We start from the raw sequence: 22,382 nt of genomic DNA, 5'->3' as shown, positions 1-22,382 counted from the left end.
AATAATAATGTGGATTAAATAATGAAAATAGTTCTTAATAAGCTGCTTAAACTACGCAATTTAGTTTTTATAACCAGTATAACCTTGTCACGCAAAGCTAATTAGATTTTATCAGAACCATGTTATATCGTCAAGTACCTTTAACACGAAAGCCTACCCCAAATATGTTATAACTATAACAACATATAACACACTGTTACATAAAACTTAAGCTTTCTGTACACTTAATGTAATAAATGTATTACGTCATTCGTAAAGTACAAAATCTAATTTTGCAAAGCATAACAATGTTAGTGTTAATATAATTCAATTTAAAACAATAGCCGAAAAGAACTTACCACTTAAACTGCCGTAGTTAAAAAAAACACTTTCTTGTCAAACACAGCGCATTGTAGTTTGGAATTCAAATTGAATTGTTGTAATCGAAAAAAGAACACGATTTTATTTTTAAAGAATTATTTACAATTCTATTTACAGTTCTGTTAGATTTTCTTCTTACTACTGAGCGGGACTTGAAACGTCAGTCTGATCCGCATATTTTTTACGCATGCGCGTTCAATATGGCGGTTTGTCGGGTCGATAGCTGGCAGCTTGATAAGGTATCGTGAAGGCTGCGCCCCCATATAGTGTGACATTGTGGAAACGGGGTAATGTTTGAAAACGAGGTCACGGTTTCATATTAGCCCGCGTTTCCGGATCTGGGGATACCAGCGTAAAAATTGTGTTCCTTTTACAAAAATATAAATGGAATGTTTATGAAAACAGTATTCTTGATTTGCTTAATATGCTAGTGTGTAATTTAGGTTGAGGCATATGTATTGTTTGCAAAACTATTTTACTTATTTTTGCCAAGCAGTAATATGAACATTACTGCATTCCGGTTTTGAAGGGTAAGGTTGCTGGAGAACTTACAGCACATGGGACTTGTCAACTTACATCTCAGGGTGACAGGCGCTGCGGCAGTGTCCCGAAGATTTTTACGATTTAAAGCTCTGAGTGGCACTGCAACTGTTATGGACAGGCATGTCGCTTACCACCAGGTGCACGATTTGTTCGTCTCGTCATTTGGTATTATACAGGTCAGTTGTTGGCGCTGTACTATTTCAGCTTTCTAATTTGTATTTTCAGTGCATCGAGTATATAACCAGAAATAGAGACGAAATGATGGCCATATATTCCTGGTAATACAGCTCTTGTAAACATCAATTCTCGTTTGCACTGAAATATAGACTGGCCAACTACTGACCTGTGAGTACGTCTCGGTATATTCCAAAAAATATTCTATATTTATTGTAATAAAGATAACATCTCTAACAATGCCGTGCTGTTCTATTCGGTGGTGTGGGAAAAACAGCAAAACATATAATTACAAAACAAACGGAATCACATTTCATCGTAATTAAATATATATGTAATTTTGCAATTGTCGTCCATTATAGCAAAGCTCAAGTTAACTGGTCAATTTGAAGTGAAACAGTTGACGACACCCATCAATTGTTTCGAACTCGGGCTAGCCAATCGGAGCAGTTGTCACAGTAATGATATAGCAGAATAGTTGTCAAACAAATTAAATGACATTTCGTCTCTATTTCTGGTTATATACTCGATGTTTCAGAGCAAACGAGAGTTGATACTTATAAGTGATGTTTCACTGATGAGTTGAAAGGATAAATATATAAAAAAAAAAATTCAATATTCAATTTAATCATCATCAACATCAGAATTTAAATAACGAACTTCCGAGTCGGAGACCGCATGCCCGCGTAACCGCGATAGTATTTCCCGTCCCCGCGCGCCTCTTGCCAGTACTACCAACCACACCATACCAGCCAGGCAGACTAGACCTGCTATGGTTAGTATTGTTGACTTTAGACTGCTGGAATGACCTGGAGAATTAAAAACATTTTTATGTGTTAAATTATAATAAAAATAACTAATAAGAAAGTTTAATTTTTCTTCTTATATTAAGTAAGAAATGAATTGCAATATTTATTTATGTTTCTTGTGAAAGTACTTCACTGGTTTATTGTTATTTATTAATGCATGATTATTAGAGATGAGGTATGGATAAGAGTTTTTGATATTTTAATGAATAATTTCTCTATGAGAGTGCTGCAGTTCTTCGTGTTTGGTTTTAACGGCTTTTTTGCAGTAGCGCCACCTGTGAGAAATCTATGAAAGGAATAAATTTATTACAATGAATCATAAGAATGACCTCTAGACGTAAGTGCAACAACAATACACAACACTGCACTTAGAAATATGACCATGAATGTTTAGTATTTTCTTTAGAAATCTTGCATTGTCAAGAAGATAATAGACAACCGTTGGAATGTGAGAAGTCACCAACACGATGTAGTTCAACGTGGGAGAAAAGATAGTTAGCTCAGTATGAATAATATTTACTTATAATTAGGGTTTTCAATTTCGCTGCAGGTGATGCAGTTTCGGGAAAAAAGTCGAGACTCGGAGATATCTCTAAAATACAGGGAAAAAGTATACTTTCGAGGATATTTCAAATGTAAGTAATACCTTATAGTCTAAACGTTTAGGCTGTCGAAATATGAGATCTTAATCAAGTTATTTATTACAACAAATTATTAATTACTTATGAAAGTTTTTATTTTTATTTTTATTGTAGGTAGGCACGAAAAAAACAAAGGGCGTTTATTAGTATTTGAGATAGAGAGGACAAGATTTTATTCATATCTCTCTTCAATCTCCAAAGATTATATTAAGCTCACACTGTGTTGTTACGTCCATGTAACCGGAATAAAGAAATTCTGATGGTTTATTAAGTTTTTAATAAGTACTGCTTAATTAACCCACTTGTCACGAAATTCCTTGTTTTCATCAATTTCTTGTCATTTTTTTTATATTTACGCTAGCATAACTATAACAGAAAAAATACAAAAAAAAATCTTCGAACTACGGGAAAGCCAGAAAGTGGTGTTTGGTATACGGAACACCAGTATTATAACCGTCTGTACCTATCTATAAAATTAATAGACTACGTTTTATCTCCGTGTAAAGAAATTAATATATAATTCTAAAAATATGGTTTACATTCTTGTATTTAATTTACTCAAACATTTATCAGAAAACGTCCAATAGATTCTCTCCAGATTTCGCTTGACATGGCTGAAACCAAGTAAAGTATCCAAGACGAGTAGCTCCGACCCAAAATTTAAAGCTTGTCGTACCTACTGGTTTACATGAGTGTCCTCCTTATCATGGAATTGATCTTGGTCACACTTAGTCAATACTACGTTATTGTTCATGTAGAGCAAATTTATCTACCAACATTTTTATACACTGTTATGGGTGACACTTGACTTGTGTGGGCGAGTGGCTTGCATACCGGTTTTCATAGTGTCGCCATCTCTGAGGTCCAGGATTCGATGCCCAGCCGGGTCAATGTAGGAGCTTTTCTATATTGTCTCGGGTCTGAGTGTTTGTGGTATCGTCGTTGTTTCCGGTTTTCATAATACAAGTGCTTTAGTTACGTCTTTTGGAATCAGAGCAACGTACGTGATGTTGTCTAATGTGTCTCAAAAGTCGCGATGGTCCCAAGACTGAAAACTGTCTTAAGTCTCGAGAAAACCAAAAAATCATCGAAATTTTCGAGACCAATAATCCCGGAAATAAAGCCCTATTTATAATACAAACACTGATGGCTCCGACTCAAAACCCATTGTGCTTGCTGATGACCCACACAAAGTCTATTTCACTCGCACTGTATCCGACTAGCGACGGGACGAATTATGTTTTTTTCAATTCGTGTTACTCGAGTTGGCGTGACTGCTAGCTCGAGATGCAACTCTAGTTGACTCGACTCGGTATCTGACAGAGCAACCGCGAGTGGAACTCGAACCGACGATTCACGGAGTTGGACACGATCGGCCGGCCGACCGCGAGTCGAGCTTGCTCCGAAGGTCGTCGAAACGACCGAATGAGAACGAGTGGGTATTTGGGAAACGAACCGAGTTAGCTCGAGTTCACAAAAAGTACTTCGACTTGACTCGTGGCAGTTTCTCGAGTTAAATAACTCTACATGCCCATCACTCGCGACTCGAGCGTGCTCCGAAGGTCGCCCAACCGACCGCCGAGTGGGAACAAGTAGCCGATGGGCTGTATAAATGAAGTATTCAGCTCGGACGACGCGACGGGGCGAGTTCTTAAAAAAGTAGCTCGAGTTGACTCGTTGTGGGAGTAATTCGAGTTAATCGAGTTAAATAACTCGACTCGCCCATCACCTGCTAAAGGCAACAAATAGTAATAGACACCGTTAATATGACGCCAGTTTGATATTTTATTGGTTTTTGTCATTGACTCAACAACAAGTAGAAGAGCACTGATGGTAAAAGTAAATACTGAAGCTACTATCTCAAGGTTTAGAATTTACTATCGGCTTTTGGTGAAAATCTTACTTACTCTTTGGTTCTTCTGAATTCACCAACATATCTTTACCCAGCTCTACATTTTCTTTCTTCATCACTCTCTTAGTAACCATTGTGACTTGAGGCTTTACCGTTGTTACTACTTTAGTAGTTCTTTTGGTTGATGTGGTTGTCACTGGTTTCACAATTTTGGTGCTACTTTTTATGATGATACCACTTCCGTTAATAATTTTCGGTGTAGTTTTAAAAATCAATGTTGGTATTTTAGTAGTAGTTCTTATTGTGGTAGATCTTTTCGTTGTTGTAGACGTGGGTTTAGTAGTCGTTTTAGGTGTGGTTGAAGTGGTTTTTAATGTAGTTGTGGTAGGTTCTTGCGTGGTTGTTGTGGTAGGTGTGGTTTCTGGGGTTGTTGTAGGTTTGTTTGTCGTTGTGGTTGTCCATAGAACCAATTTTTGAGTTTCTGGCATATCGTCGTCTGTTGATGGTGAACCTGTAAACCGTAAATAATTATTTACCAAGTTGCAGTAACGATGTTAAGTACAACAGTGTAAAACTCGAACTAAATATCTAAATATATGTATATGCTTACAAGGTACTTCAATTAATATTTCGTATAATATAAAGCCAATTTGGAACGTTATGTAGGTGTATGCTAACGGGCATAGGTACAAACAACGTATAAACAAAAAGCTTTTTCAAACTCAGTTGTAGGCGGGTAGCTGCAATTTCTTTCGAGTCCGGTTTTAAAATATAATTGAAATTATAATATCAAAACTTACTAAACACGCAGATTTCATAATAGTCTGGGCAGCAATTACTGTCTGTTTCGCAGGAGGGATTGCATCCACAACCAATTAAAACTTTTGTATGCTCGCTTTCGCAACGACCGGTGCAGGAGTCGGCTGTCGATAAAAAAGAATTATATATTTCGAAGATTTAACAAAAAAGTCCCGCGTTGTACACCAAATATTTCACACAACCATAATCTAGAATGTTGACTGTTACTTTTTAACAAAGAGAAATTAGTTTAAAGAAATTAACATTCTTTCAATGCGTAGTGGCATTACAGAGCCATTATGAAGAACTATGAACGATAATACTTTTATAATACAAACAAAAATAAAGTGGCTGTTCTTGACAGACTCATTTAAGGGGTATAAGATTTATGATAATTTTAAATAACTATTCAAAACTATAAATAAATAGGTTTAAAACTATTCTGAAACATTTTTTTTCTTTTCGTACAAAAGGTTATACAGTAGTTGCACACTAGGGGGACAAAAACTAATAGCAATAAGGCATCTTTTGGATGACCTCCGTTTGTTAATGTTAAACGTGAATAGATATTTACAAAGAGTAACTCCAAGGGTTGATGGGAGAACGAATCTCCGGACCCAGTGTTGTGGGATAACTAAAGCTGCAAGACTCCGCTGGCTCGGAGACATGGAGAGAGTGGCAGAAAATTGTGCTGCGAAGATAGCTTATTTGGGACAGTCGAGTGGACGCTGACCGGTCGGATGTCTTAGAAAAATCTCAAGGACCTCGGTGCTAGTGGCTGGAAAAGGCGAGCGCTTCGCACTCTAACTGCCGCCCTAACGGGTCATGGTTCATTTAATAAACACCTTTTCAATTTAGGTATCACAGGCAGCCCTCTATGCAGAGCGTGCATGGAGGAGGAGGAAACGGCTGCGCACATCCTACTACAGTGCTCCGGCGTGGCCAACTACAGGGCGAAGTACCTTGGAGTGTCAAAGACGCTCCTCGAAGTCTTCAGCAAACCGAGGAGGCTGCTGAGATTCCTGGAGGAGCTTGGGTGGTACGAGTAGGACCCTGGCGCACACCAGCCCGTTACACCAAGTACCAAGTACCAAATAGTGGCTGGAACGAGCCGGCTCAGAACCGGGAGGCATGGCAGAATCTAGTGTCGTAGGCGAAAACCCACTGTGGGCCACTGCGCCACCGAAAGAAGTAAGTAAGTTGTCGATCTTAATAGTAGGTACTCACTCAATACATTCACTGGTGTGGTAGCAGATTTCATAGCGGCGGTGCAATTTTCGCCTTGCAGGATGGACACATCGTCGATGGCTATATCACTTGTGTAACTGCGGCCCCTGATGCCTTCGATTATTATCTGATTGGAATAATACATATATTGGTAAAAGACTACACTAAACCTAATTTTACAGGAGAAGGATTTAACGTTATTTCCATGGCTACGACTTTCATGTTTACACAGTAAGATCTTTGTTGTCTACGGACTCATAACAACAGATTCCCATAAATCACGCTAATTTGGTTGCAACGACATTTATGCGGATTTGATATGGCCACTAAATTACCGAAATGGAAACTTATAATCCAATGCTAGTTACGTATAATTATATAATTCCCGACGATATTATTTTATTATGATACAAAGTGGCGGAACCAACAAGTCGTGCGCCAGGTGGTAAGTGATACATAAGTTGACAAGTCCCATGTACAGAGATGGGCAGTAGGTTAAAACCCAATCAATCCGCCCGGGTTTTAATCGGTTTTTACCCAAGTCCAATTCCAGAGGTTGTAACCCATTTCTGCCCAAAATCGTGGGCAAAAACGGCGAAAACGGAATTTGGTGTAATTTCATACATCATTCACACAATAGCCACCTTGCTATCCTGGATTCTCACTATCAAGGACACATTACGATTCGATTGTTGCGAAAATCGATTCAAATTCGTACGATCTAATAATTTATTATATCGATTTAATTTAAATTCAATGTGATTTAAAGACAAATCGAGTGGTCTAGATCAGAAAGCAATAAACTTTTGTAATAATGATAATAATAATAATAACGCACAACACTCAACATAGCACTAGGGAAACCCTGTGTCGCGGGTGCCATGGACAACCACAAATTACACCCAAACTCACGAGAGAAATAATTGTAGGCCATACAACTATTTCTCCCGGCCCGGGAATCGAACCTGGAACCTCTGCGTGGCAGTCCGGCATGGTAACCGTTCGGCCACGGAGGCAGTTTAACTTAATAACATTCAATTTGAACAATACTCTGTGTAAGACACGTAATTATTTAGTTGTATATAGTTTTTACATTGGTTTTTGGTCATTAATGGGTTTTAACTTGATTTCAATGCGGCGTTAAAACAAATTGCTGAGTTAAAAGCCGGGTGCTAGTCCACCTCTGCCCATGTACCTTTAAGTTCACTAACACCTTACCCTTCAAAACCGGAACGCAGAAATGCTCGCATTACTGCTTGGCGGCAAAACTTCCCTGGACGAACTCTTTCACAAGGAGCTCTACTGCTATTAAATATGGAAGTTTATGTAACCAAGACAACTAAATGATCGCTTTGATCGCATTATGCGTTCCACTGCTGCGCAAGAGTCTCCTCTGATTTAGACCACAGTTCGCCACAAAGTCCAATGCAAATTTATTTACTTTAAGTAATTTAGTAATTACGTATTGTCTACATCATTACTTATTAAAGTGTTCTTAAATCTGAGAAAAACTCAAAATAACTAGTTTAGTCTACAGACACGAGTAACGTTACAAATAATTTTGTACACATTATATTTACCTGAAAGCTCTCAGAAAACCCACGAAGCGGGGTCACAGCTTCGTACCAGAAGTCACCTTGATTGCCCCATTTCTCAAACAGGAGGTACTTCTGTCTCTCTTCAATGTTAAGGTGGAGCACATTCAGCATTGGCAAGCTTTCTGGTTTCTGGTAAACGCGGAGACCTCCAGTACCTCTGGAAAATTGGAGATCAGCTTTCAGTTTTACTCATAACATATGTACTTTGTGTTGAAAAATTTCAAAATAAGACCGGCGCCAGACTTTGGTGCGAACTCAAACATATTTTTTTTATTTCAACGGTAAGCAAATTACAATTCAAATAGTCACAGTGACGACTATTATGAATAAGAACAGCTAGCCATAGCTAGCCAGCCTTAGTAGCAGTAGAGTTCCTAGTGAAAGAGTTGGTCCAAGGAAGTACTGCCACCTTACCTATTTCTGCCGCCAAGCAGTAATGTCAGCATTACTGTGTTCCGGATTTGAATGGTAAGGGTGCTGTTGAAATTACAGGCACATGGGACTTGTTTACTTATGTCTCAGGATGGCGGGCGCAGTGGCTGTGCCCCTCAGATCTTTGGGATTTAAAGTTCTAAATGGCACTACAACTCCAACAAAAGTCCAAAAGTCCTCCTTCATGAAGGTCGACAGATGTTGAGTTGGTACTCTCACCACAAATGAATTAAAATTCACCTTGTGGCGGGACTCTAACTGCTCGACTCTCAGGGCAGCTTTGGCTTTCACCCGCATGTACTCCACAATATCCGCAGACTTTGTGGAGTAACATCGATGGTAACAGTCATCGGTACCACTGGGCAATAGATGGCTGGGGCCAATCGGGGTGCCACTAAGGTTACTGGTAGTGTACTTCTTTTCCTTTTCCACCTTTTTGAAGCCGTCCTCGTTGCACTGGTCTACTGCTCTCGGTGGTACTGCCAGCTCCAAACATGAGTTTCCGCTTTATCTTACGTTGTTGTATTATGTAATGTTAATAGTACTCGTATTAATATTAATTCTTTAAACTTCTTTCTCCTAAGTCTTCCAAACGCTTTGTGCTACTTGTAAAAATCAATAGTCTATAAAACTTCTAATAATAGCTTTATACTAAGCACCTCCTACTTGCTACTATTTTGGGAGACCTCTTTTGCTTCCTTCATGCTCAACATTTTTACTTAATCATTTATTCTTTGTACCATTGTCATGTTTTTAAGGACATCCTTAAAAACGTATTACGTACGTAAGCAAGGTCTTAACATTCAAAGGGAATAAATCGGTAACTTTTCGATTTATTCATTGTAAAGATCGTTTTTGTATTATATTAGGTATAATGGCACCCATAAAAAGCACCTTGTAAATGATCCAATTTGCTTGTGAAATTTATATTTCAAACTTCACGTTTTCTTTTTTTTTATACCAATTGACGGGACGAAGAAGTCGTGCGTCTGGTAGTAAGCGACATGCCTGTCTGTATGTAGTTTTCAATCTTATAGCGTCCAGCCTGGTAAATTCAAGTAAACTTTTGTTTATCATTTTTAAATCAGTTGTGTCTGTTAGACAATCCTCTGGATGAAAAGTAGTTATCAACGCTTGACAAAATTATTTCCTAGCTAAGCAAATAACACTTGAAATTGTCACATGATTAACCGCTACTGCGCATTCGTAAGGCACGTCGAGAAAGATGAGTTAGAAACTCTAGGCGTTGCCACATTTATCATTTACAATATTTATTTCAAATATCATAAATCGAAACAATCTGAAAACGCTATACGGATCACCATGGAATTTAGTCATACAAAGGGAGTAACCATATCGTAAATGCGTTGCCGATGGGACACCACAAATTTTAAATCCTGAATTGCTGAATTGCTGAAATGAATTCCTGAATTGCGTCGGTCGGAAGCGATGGAGAAGGAATGGTAACATTTTCTGTGTCTAAGTCTTTGAAGATATATTATTTCCGGAGAAAATAGCTTTTTTTATGATACCAAGTGACAGGAGGAACAAGTCGTTCGCCTGGTAGAAAGCCTGTCCATTACAGTTGCATTGCCACTCAGAGATTTAAAACGCAGAAGCTGAAGAAGCAGCAGTTGACAAGTCTCATGTGCCTGTAATTTCATCAGCACCCTTCATCATTCAGCCATACGACGCCCACTGCTGGGCATAGGCCTCCCCCAACGATCTCCACGACGATCGGTCCTGCGCTGCCCGCATCTATCGGTTTCCCGCGAGTTTTACCAGATCGTCGGTCCACCTGGTGTCCTACCCACTGAGTATCGTCCAGTGCGCGGTCGCCTTTGAAGAACCTTTCCGCCCCAACGGCCATCGGTTCTCCTCGCTATGCGCCTCGCCCACTGCCACTTCAGCTGAGCAATTCTTCGAGCTATGTCGGTTGCCTTAGTTCTCCTACGGATTTCCACATTTCTGATTCCATCACGTAGGGAAATACCGAGCATCGCTCTCTCCATTGTCCGCTGAGTGACTTTGAGCCTTCTTATGAGGTCCATAGTGAGAGACCACGTTTCTGATCCATATGTGGTCACTGGCAACACACACTGGTCAAAGAGTTTCGTCTTGCACCAGCACCCTTACCCTGCAGTAGTGCCCGCATTACCGCTTGACGTCAGAAATAGAGAAGGTGGCAGTACTTCCTTGGACAAACTGTTTCACAAGGAAGTCTATATATGTGTCACATTACAGACTTCAAAGAAAACAATGCTGTGAGTTGGGACTGAAAACCAGAAACTTACTGTCCAAACATGTGATAGAAGAAAGAGAAGCAGCCATCTTTCGCAAGCGACGACTCGTACAGTGGTGATATCAGTCGAGCTGTGTCATTTTCCAATCTTGATGTGCTCTCTATGTACATGTAGTGCCCTGCAAGAAAAACGAGGTTTTTAAAACATTCCGCTGTCTCGGTGTAACATTCACTATAAAGCTGCCACAATACCTGAACCACCTTCTCCATAAGTATGATCAAAGGAAGGTCCAGTGTTAAGGAAAGAGCTTGGTGTCTTCTTGTTCAATCTCTTCCAGTCGAAGTCGTGTAGCTCATCGTCCACCCATCCGCAGTTATTCGATTCTTCAAAATCGCAGCTCAGTTTCGTAACGGTCTTTGCATCTGAGTATAGGATAACAGAAATTTATAGGTTTGAACTCATAGAAAAATTCACGCAATATCAGGAAATGAAACTATTTTTCCGGATTTAATTAAAATTTTAGTCGACCGTGACTACGGGACCTGTAAAGGGCCCGAAACGTTGGTTTGTTTGAAAAAACAATTATACGCGATTTAAATCCGAAAAAATAGTTTCATTTCCTATGTGTAACAATCGCGAAAACTGAAAGATTTTTAGTCTAGCTACATTTCCGCGTTCCCGAACCAAAATGAAGACTTGGTAAAAAATGAGACTTTCTAGACTATTTTAAAAATTGGCTGCCATACTTATAGATAGCCTTGCCAGGTCTTAAAACCGAATAGACGGACAGACCAGCCAGTTCAACTGGACATTTGGGTAGAAACCGAACACCCAACATTTTTTATTTAATTTTTTTTTCCGACAAATTTATATTTTTAACTATTAACAATCTTAATCTCATTCTTCTTAATCTTTATCATTACATTCAGGGCAAAATATCTTTCTGTGTCTGAACTAGATAATTAATTTTCTGTATTTCAGACACCAGCGCTTTTCCGTGAATACGGTAAATTGGAACAAATTTCAAAAATAACATTGTCTTCAAAAGTAGGCCTAAGTTTTAGTTTACTTGTAATTTAACGTATGTAGGGTCTGTGAGTAGAAGGAAAATGTTTGAATGTGTGCGAAAGTGTGAATTGAAGTTGCTTCGTCTGTGCGGTTTCTTGAAATTATATGAAAAACGTCTGAAACAGCTAGTTACGAGTTGCCAGTTGCCGAAACTCGATGATCAAAGTTGCTCCATCTGCGCAGCGCCTTAATCTTTAACGTGCACGTGTAAGGGCACGATGTGAGGTCAGTCTTCGTTTGAATGGCATCGCAACAATGTGGACTCCAATAAACTTAAATTTACTCTCCGCTCTAAGGGTCGTACTCTAGAACTCTAATGCTCAAGTCAGGATTTGAGCAGACTTGAGTATGATTTCCAGTGCTTTGAATCATACTCAAGTCCTGACTTGAGCATTGAGTAGAGTTCTAGAATACGACCCTAAGTGTTACTGCACACTCATACTTTAATTAATTTGTGGTAAGAGTACCACCTCTACATCTGTTGCCTTTCATAAAAGACGAGTTTTGGCCGAAGGAAATGTACAGACGTTTCCGAGGCTGGCTACCGGACACCCCCGCTGCGTCACAGTACGTGTAAATAATAATTAGACATTAGTGTTTTATTATATGTATGTTAGTCTATAATATATATAAGGTATTAGGTATGTATTTGTGGGTAAGGTATGTGTTTGTAACCTGAATATAAATAAAATGAAAATGAAATGAAAAATAATTCGGATCGATGGTCTTCCATTTACTATTGTGCGCAAGAACATGATAATCCTTACCACCACAAGTAGGAACCGTATCATTCCATTTCTTCCCATCACAGAATATGGTCGAAGATCCACTAAGTTCGTAACCAGGGAAACAGAAGAACACTACCCAAGCCTCTGAATGAGATTGCATTGCCAGCACGTTGTATCCTAAATCAGGAAGAGTGCATCCTGGTTCTGGAAGTACAAAATAGATTACTTATAACAATTTAACAACTTTAGCTCTTGTGTTTTTGTATAATTTGTCGGGAGACAATAAAAATCAGTCATTTTGGTTTCGATAAACATTGCCAAAGAAATACTTTTGTATCTCCGCCGTTCCCTCAAGAGGTGGTATAGATGCCACTTGAGTCTGTGTTCTGTAAGTACTACACAAAATCTATTACTCTGGCAACTGATATGGTACAGCTAATGGGAAAATAGGACACGAAGCGTCTCGTGACGCTTCCACATTTATCGACCATGAAGTAAAATTTCCTGACTTATTCCCTGAAGGCCATAACTTGGGCCTTTTGGTGGCGAGATTGAATAAGTATTATTTAGGCGTGCACATTTCATCGTCGACCTTATCGTCACTTTCCAACAGGTGAGATGGAAGACAAATGTGCACTTATATTTGTTATTAAAAAAAGTAAAATAAAATTTTATTTAAATTAAATTAATACTTACTGATACAAACTGGCATAGGCACGTCCCATTCTCCATCTCTACAAGTAGCATATTTGTTCCCTACAAGTGTGTACCCTGGGAAGCAGATGAACTTCACCAGTTTACTTTTCTGCCGCATCCGAATACGACCGTGGCTGAGACGTGGGTATGGACACATGCGCGTTGCACCGAACTCTAAGAAAGAACATTTAAGACATTCAGCTGAGCTGGCAGAAAGAATAAAAAGTAATAATTACCAGGATCTCGGCTCCAACTACCTATTTGCAGCCTTTGGAGCCGAAACCTTTGGCCCGTGGGGTCCAGCGCTCTCCATCTCTACAAAGTTTTATCCAAAAAATTAATAGACTGTCTGGAAAACCCAAGGGCATAACTTGCCCAACGCATTAGCATAGCCATACTAAGCTACCAGCATCTTGGGACCCACTTTTGCTCTTATAATTTAAAAATAGTAGTTTTACTTTTTAGTATTTAAGCTTTTATTGTACCTTACCCGTATATTGTAAATATGATTGAAATAAAATATTTGTATGAAAATAATTAAATCAATATACTTAATAAATAATAATACAAGTTTCAGCATCTCAACGTCTTAGTGCCATTTTGTGTTATTATATTATAAATAAATATTTTCTAAAAAGCAACTTGGTCCCACGTTGGGCGCCAAAACAAAAAATGTTAAAATAGTCCTTACATTGTTCTAACACATATAGTTTAATATGGAAGTCGTACAATTTTTTTCTCTAGTATGAAATGTACTTCGACTTGTTACTGCTTCTTTTTTAGATGAGTCTTCAAACGTCTAAGGCTCAACACACACTGGCGCAGAGTCGAAGCGTCGCGTCGCGTCCTGTTTTTCAACTACACCGCCTGGCGACACGCGTCGACGCGTGAAGCCGCTAGGTTCCATATTTGCAAAACACAAATTTGTACCTTAATAATGGGAGAATATAGATGAATATGCTATAAGCGAAAAACATGACGCGTCGCGACGCTTCGACTCCGCGCCAGTGTGAGTTGAGCCTAACGCTTCATCGTTAATTTACACCTATAAAATGACGAAGTAATTATTTAACTAAATTTTAAATGGTGTTTTAGTAAAACCATAAGTAGGTACTTTGCTGTTTTGCAAACAAAACGTTAGCACTTCAAATTTTAATTTAAAGCTTCAAATTGCGAGCTACGACTAACGGAATGCGCAGTTTGCGTGGGGGCAGGCTATTTCTATAGCTTTAAATCTAATCTACTTATTTGCTTATCCACTAACTTGATGATTACTTAACAGCTGTTAGCTTAGTTTAGTAGCAATAGAGCTCATTGTAAAAGAGTTCCTCCAGGGAAGTACTGCCTTACCTATTTCTGCCACCAGGCAAAAATCTGCGTTCCGGTTTTGAACGGTAAGGAATCTTGTGAATCTACAGGCACACGGGACATGTCAACTTATGAAGTGTCAGTGCACTTCGGATCTTTGCTATTTAAAGATCTGAGTAGCACTAAAACTGCTACAGACAAGTTTGTCGTCTACCACATATCCCGTTACTTGGTGTAATAAAAAAAATGTTAATAGCTTCGTCAATGAATAGCGTCAACCAAACTCTCACCACAACCCTAAACTATCATTTTAAGTACATGTAGGTAGAGAACATTGATTGTTATTTTCGTAAATAACCACAATTAATACACCATAATCGAACTAAGTGTCGCCGCGAATAAAAACAATTTTGTGTCATAATAAAGTTTATCTGCCGGACGTTCGTGTTCTTCCGCTGCGCAGGGCGTGGGTTGCTCTCAGTGACCTAAGCTTTGAATTCAATGTTTCACTAAATAATAATTTCGTAGGTCACTCTTTGAGTTTTATAAATAAGCTACAATCATTGACCTGCTACATCTTCTTTCTCATATTCTTCATTATAGTAATTTTTATTAGTAAAGATCGTATCTGTCTTGAAATATGTTCCTGATCGTTCGATATAGGACCTTACAAAAAGCGGCAGTTACTAGCCCTGTGGAGTTTTCATCGCAGAAAAGTAGCCTGCTTGTCAGTTTTCTATCGGAGTGTGCGTAGGAACTTTCCAATTTAGTTCCACCCTCACCGTTCCTCCTTCGGTCGACTAGAACGTCCGTAACACTCCATTCTTATATCGTTGTTATACCAAACATTCGCACTAAGCTCTTTGTTTCCTCCTTTCTGATGCGTACGGCAAAGGATGGAATGCTCTACCGGCATCTGAGTTTATCGAAAAGTACAATTTGGAGCTATTCAAGGCTTGATTGAATAGACATTTTTTAGGCAAACGCGTACCATCGGCATTTAACATTACATATAACATTTAACAGGCAAGTGACATTATGGCCAAGATGTGTCTATTATTTATTAAAAAAAAACTATAGTTAGTAATCCGATAGAGGTGATTTCATTTTTTTTTGAGCATACTACACACTGCGTGGACGAAATGGTACTCAATTTGTTTTACGTACGCTTTAAACAATTTAGCAGTTTAGTTTATTTCACACAGCATGGGTACGGTGACGTTTAAGATTTGAAGTGTGTGAGACGTAGTGATGTAAACGCCAATGAATAAAAATTGATTTAAATATCTTTTCGAGATAATTTGTAATGAAGAGTGAATCGATTTAGAGACAACTATTTAAGAATAAATAATAAACAAAGTGAAACGCATTAAATTATTAAGTTACTAAAAAACTACACAACTAATAAAAAAATCAACAACAGCCAGACAAAAAGGGGTCAACAAAGCATAAAATCAAGAGCAACGAAACGAAATTTGAACAATTACTCCAAAAATATCACGCAAAGCTCAAAGTAAAAGAAAACTAAGACGTGAGATACATAATAACCGATTCGATTTATCGATTCTATGGTGTAAATCTCTATGGATAAATATCCCTTTTTACGCATCAAGTAATCGGGGTAATTTATTTTTATCTCTGTCAAATCATTTTCTATCTACTTGATACACTGTAATTTTTACTGAAAATTACAACTGCAACAAATATTATATGTTTATGGTACATTGTAACTTTGCTATTTCTATTTATAACCTGGTCGAGAGGCTTGCTAAAAATAGTCTGCGTACAATGTAAAAATTGGAAATGTCACTATATAATATACAGACTAAATCCACTAATAAATAATAAGAAGAAGACCTTGGCTATTTCTGCCCCAAAGAGCTCTTATTACTGCGTTCCGGTTTTAAAGGGTAAAGAGTGGTGATAAAATTGCATGACACTTATCAACTTGTGCCTCAATGGCATTGCCCATCAGATCTTTGCTGTTTAAAGATCTGAGTGGCACTACAGCTGTTCTGAGTTGGTGTGTCGCTTCCCACTTGGCGCACGGCTTATTCATCTCGTTTTTTGGTATATATAAAAAAGTCTGAGCAATGTATTATTACTCATCGCATCCGAAGATTAACTATTTATTTTAATTTTAAAAATCTGGAGTTTTATAGTTCAACTATTTTAGTTTCATCTAACATTTTCCTCGCTATGGCGAGGTAAAAAGTTGTGTTTCGCTCGGCAGAAAAATTGTTTTGCGTCTCGTGCCTTGAAACCCTCGCTTCTCAGGAATATACTTTTGAACAATCAATTCAATCTTAGCTTCCTTCGCTTGCTCAGGGGGGTGATTCACGTAATCACACCGTTACGATATGGTAGCGATTTAGTCGTTGAACTGCTTTTTCGTATTCACGTGTGACAGTGAACGTCAACGAGTTCAATTTTAAAGTCGTTCGATCCAAATGTCGTTAAAGCGTATTCTGCTTAGACTATGGAAACTAAAGGACATGTTACGTTGACATATATAAATCAGACGTTATATGTATATGATGCATTTCAAAGTCTTTGTTTAACTATTACGTGCCGTCTTAAGCCAAAAGAGATAGCATTACATTGGTCTGTGTCAAACACCGGAATCGAAAATACGTAAGGTCATCTTAAATGCCAACCGTGTCCATTTCGCAGTACATGAGGTACATGATACCGTTGTCAAAGGGAAGTACATCAAATGTCAAAACAAATGTTTTTCCAAATGTACTATTGAATTATTCGCATGTATTATAATTAAATTGTACAAAAATATTGACAGTGAGAATAATTAGATATTAATAAAAATGCGACGCTGCAGCATTAAGGGATGTGGCTTTAGAAAAAGTGCAAATCAATCGAACGTTACATTGCACAGGCATGTGTTATTTTTTTGTCTATAAATCGCACAATAGCCCAAATATTTCATGTAATTAGACTTATTTAAGTAGTTTATATATAAATCTTGCCAAATTTTGCTTTTGTTACTTTAGATTGCCTGTTTGTTTGTATATTTTGATGATTGTTGTTAACGATTATTTTGAGATAGTGTTGATCTTGTAAGGTATGCTTACAAATATTAGTAATAAATAATATTATCGATATTCTGTTATTAAAACAATTCACTACGAGCTTTTTATTGTTTTATTATTATTATTTTTATTATTTCAAGTTTTCCTACAAATGAAAAAATGAAGAAAGAATGGTTGGAAAAGACGAAACTTTGCATAAATATTTTACAATAATTTTTTTTAAGATTTGCTTCATACTTGAATATTTTTCATTTATATAAAAATTGTACACTGACGAAGTCGTGGGGAAAAGCTAGTACATGACAATTGTTGATTTCCGATAATCAATTATCGGTCAAGTATCAATTATTTTACAACTACTTTCATTATTTCTGTGTTAAAATTGCTTGATAGATTCATTTGCTTAAGAAAGCCCGGGAATTAACGGGAATACTAGAATCCGCAGAAACCTGAATAGATTTGTATTTGACAGTTAGTTAAAAGACGTTACGTAAATATGTACTAAAATGTAGGTTGAAGGTGTACCTCTTAAAGTAATTTTTATATTTTATTTAGTAAGTGCAATAAATACTATGTAATGTTGTACACCAGTAAAGTAGGTATGATTAAGTAAGAATGCGCATGTCGCCAACAAACTGCACAGCAGTTTGGGGACTTTTACTACATAAGTTACCAATTGTAATCTTGAAAACACATTTTTTTTAAAGTTTAAAAATGTGTGTTGACATTTATAATAGTATACCACTCGAGATTAAATTATTAGACTTGTGTTTGTTTAGGCATACTTTGGTTACAGTAAACTAAAAAAAACAAAAAAAAAACAGCTTCAACATTCAAACCATACATTTGCATGTCGATAATGACTTATCGACAAATTATGGTACAACATTAAAGAAATCCGCCATTTCGACCCCTCAAACGTAAAGTATCGTATGTCGAAATTGCCAAGTTTACAGGGGAGCGTTTTAAAGTTCTAAATTCACTGAAAGAGTGATCACCATAGATCATCTAACCGATATCTAGGATTCTATAATACTCTATGTGAGTAATGAGCTTTGCCGAATAAAACTGAGAAATGCTAAAATCACGTGTTATGCTTAATTCAGTGAATTCAGAACTTTAAAACGCTTCTCTGTAAATTTGGCAATTTCGACATACGATACTTTACGTCGGAGGGGTCGATTTGTAACTTTCAAATTTTGGTTATATGCACGTTGATTCTGTAGTTAGGGCAGCTCCTTTCTTTTATTTTTTTTCCATCCTCTAAGGTATAATGGTATATGTATCGAACTTAAATCGACTCTAAACGACAAGTCATACGCATTCTGCTAAAATTTTGACAGTTCTTTCAATAGACTTTCGACGACTAAATGTCAAATTTCTCAATCCAAGATGTCGTTCATTAGTCGTTACGTTTCTATTCTACTCATATCAACGTTCGTTCAAATGATACGTGAATACCCATTTTGGATATGACTTCGATCGAACGACTACGTAACTTCAACGATATTGAACTTACGTGAATCGCACGCCCGTCAATACAAGCACTCGTGTCTAACAACAACTTTGCAGCCTTGCATAACAAATAACCATGTATTCTTGCAATTGAAGCGAAAAGAGAAGTTTTTCGGAAGAGATCGGCTTTAAGAAATCGGTTACCGGAAAGTGCGTGAAACTAGATTCATACCCTAGTTTGCCACCCTTATTAGAGGTGGAATATTTTCTTCAAATTTTAATGGGACTAACACAGAGGTACCCTCTTTCCAACAAAAAAGGAATTATCAAAATCGGTTCACAAATGCTAGAGTTATCGCGTAACAAACATACAAAAAAAAACATGAATTGAGAACCTCCTTTTTGAGCTGGTTAAAAAATACTGTCGAATTGAAAACCTTCTCTTTTTTAACTCGGTTAAAATAAAACTTACGAGCATCAATGTCACCAAAAATAAATAACAACAACAAACACTTGAAAATAAACATTTTGCACTAATTTTAAAAAATCACTAATCACAATTTTGTTTTTTATCTTTATTTTTTAACAAATGTTTTTAAGCACCAGTAACCACTTGGGGTTACTCATACTGAATATAATAATGTAAACGACAAACAACTGATTATATTGTAGAATTGTTTTGGCAGATACGCTATAGATTAGTTTGTGGCTTCGCACAGAAGCGTCACATAGAAAGGTTTCAGCAAACGATTTTCGTATCATCAAAGAAAAAGTAAAAATTTAAACGCCACAAAGAATGCGTAATAAAACTGCTAAATATACCCAAAAAGTAACTCAAAGGCAAAAGCAACACGAAAAAGTGGCGAATTACCACTGTGACCACACCGACGCAAAAGAGACAACGTCGTTTACGCTCTTGGTACGTCGACATAAAAGCTTTTTCTGATCCAAAACCAAAAAATGTTTCTAGATTGTTACAAAATCTAGACGGAAATAAGCAGAAAAAAAAAGGTGATAAGACTTTTCCTTTCGACGACGATGTTTATTAAGTACTTTACCCACGACGGAACAAAAAAGTATTCGTTTAGTAATACCAATCAATAATTGATTTGGTTTTATGTTTTTGAGAAATAAGTACACTAATTTGTTATAATTATTAATGACAAAGATCGAAAACAAAAAAAAAATACTTCGACCCGACAGGATCCGAACCTGGAACCACGGTGTCGAAAGCCGAAAACTCAATGCGAAGAAATAATCTATAGCAGACACGTAGAAGAAATTCGTTACTTAGCAATGGGGATGGAATCCCGTGGTCGCAGGTTCGAGGCATATCGGGTCAAAGTATTTCTTGGTCGATTTTTGTATTTCATAATTATTTGCTTTGCAAATCTTTTCGTCTGTATCCGTAACAACAACGCATGCATGGAACAAACAAAGTAACAAAGCTCAAATTGGATTTTTGAACTGTAACTAGATAACTGAGGTCAAATTTTGCGTGCGCAAAAGTATTAAAAGAAGAAATAAAAAATACTTGCGACCGGTAATTTACAGAACTGTGATAAAAGAAAAAATAAGAAAAATATTTGTGTGTTCAAATGTGCTTAGTTGTAAAAGAGGAAACGTGAAGAAAGACTGCTGTACTTTGTAAGGGAATCCATTCATTTAGTACATAACACGGGTCAGAGAAACCATATCGTGTCCTAAAGACTTGTTTCACAAATTTATTTCTGTGACGCAATGATCGAGCTTATAGAGAATTTCACAATAGTTACCCTGTAGGCATAAATAACCTTAATTGTCTCGTCTATATGTTTTTAATCACTGCCATCAGGCAACCCGAACGGGATGCGCCGTAGACTATCTGACCGGACTTTCCTACGATATTTCTGAATACTATCAATGAATTTACACAAAAAACAATCGCAACGCAACTATCTTATCGTTCAGAAATTTGTTCATGAATCATTAATTGCTTCTGAGAAACATTGGGAATATTTCTGTAAATGGGAATTGTAATTATGGGGGAAATGGGCATATATCTTACCATTATTGGTATAATAAAATGACATACATGTGATCATATGTCAAAAGTGCTTTTATCACATGTAAGTTACAATAATTGTAACTTTAAAAAAACCGACCTCAAAAGCTCGTGGAATTACATATATTTGCCAAGTTTTATTGAAATCGGTTACCGGAAAGTGCGCGAAACCGGATTCATCCCCTAGTTTGCCACCCTTAGAGGTGGAATATTTTCTTCAAATTTACTGAGGTACCTTTTTCCAACAAAAAAAAGAGTCACCAAAATCGGTTCATAAATACCGGACGCTCCTCCTTTTTTGAAGTCGGTTAAAAATAATAGGAAATACATGCAACAAATTATGGGAAAATTTTATTCCTATGGACGACGGGTCTAATACAAAAACGACGAAAAAAATGGCCCAAGTCAACCTATTTAAACGTAGTGACATGTAAAGGAATATGAAAAAGCTAAAACGTTGAATTTAAATTGTAATGTCATCGCAGTACTGTCTAACCTTGCTTGCTTCTCTGTCAGTCGAACAAACGAAGACTAAAGCGTGAATGACGCTCTGTATACGATTTTAACGCCCTATAAGTTCGGACACTTTTTAGCGCGGACCCGACGTCCATATAATTGTAAATCAATGACCTAACACCTCTTTTTGACCTCTTTAGACCTATAATATCAGTAGAGGCCCTTGTGAAAGAGTTTGTCCAGGGAAGTACTGCCACCTTACCTATTTCTACCGCCAAGCAGTAATATGAACATTACTGCGTTCCCGTTTCGGAGAGTAAGGGTGCTGGTGAAATTAGAGGCACATGGGACTTATCAACTTATGTCTCAGGGTGTCGGGCGCAGGGCCAGTGCCCCTCATATCTTTGCGATTTAAAGCTCTGAGTGACGCTGCAACTGTTAGGGACAGGCGTGACGCCTACCACCAGGCACCCGACTTGTTCGTCCCGTAACTTAGTATTATATAAAAAACTATATATGTTTTCTTACCGTTTTCTTCCGCCAAACAGTGATGGAGTAATTACTGCGTTCCGTTTTTGACGGATACTAATGAATTTACAGGCAGTTAGGACTTGTCAATTTATATCTCAGGGTGACGGGCGTAGTGGCAGAGCCCCTCAGATCTTAGTGATTTAAAACTCTGGCACCATTGACTTACAAATAAATGGACGACGGGTCTAACACAAAAACCACGAAAAAAATGTCCCAAGTCAACCTATTCGAAATTTAAATTGTTATGTCATCGCAGTATCGCGCTGTCAGTAGAACAAATGAAGACTAAAGCGGAGTGTCGCGCTCTGTATACGATTTTAGCGCCTTACAAGTGCGGACACTTTTTAGCGCGGACCCGACGTCCATATAATT

General features: G+C 37.5%; 1 protein-coding gene across 1 annotated transcript; it reads right to left on the bottom strand.

The window, feature by feature from the left end:
* Positions 1 to 1,701: 1,701 nt before the first annotated feature.
* LOC113228163 (MAM and LDL-receptor class A domain-containing protein 1-like) lies at positions 1,702 to 13,337 on the bottom strand. Its single transcript, XM_026461383.1, has 9 exons — positions 13,170 to 13,337; positions 12,513 to 12,677; positions 10,929 to 11,099; positions 10,729 to 10,855; positions 7,985 to 8,159; positions 6,405 to 6,531; positions 5,180 to 5,302; positions 4,435 to 4,890; positions 1,702 to 1,886 (listed from the first exon to the last, which is right to left on the bottom strand). The coding sequence occupies exons 1-9, from the start codon at positions 13,324 to 13,326 to the stop codon at positions 1,702 to 1,704; spliced, it is 1,686 nt and encodes a 561-aa protein (XP_026317168.1). The 5' UTR covers positions 13,327 to 13,337.
* Between the last annotated feature and the right edge of the window lie 9,045 nt (positions 13,338 to 22,382).

Source organism: Hyposmocoma kahamanoa, unplaced genomic scaffold, assembly GCF_003589595.1.
Source record: "Hyposmocoma kahamanoa isolate Upper Pololo Valley unplaced genomic scaffold, ASM358959v1 224, whole genome shotgun sequence".
Lineage (NCBI taxonomy): Eukaryota > Metazoa > Arthropoda > Insecta > Lepidoptera > Cosmopterigidae > Hyposmocoma > Hyposmocoma kahamanoa.
The sequence above is the reverse complement of the archived record's forward strand: the minus strand, read 5'-3'. Positions and strand labels throughout refer to the sequence as shown.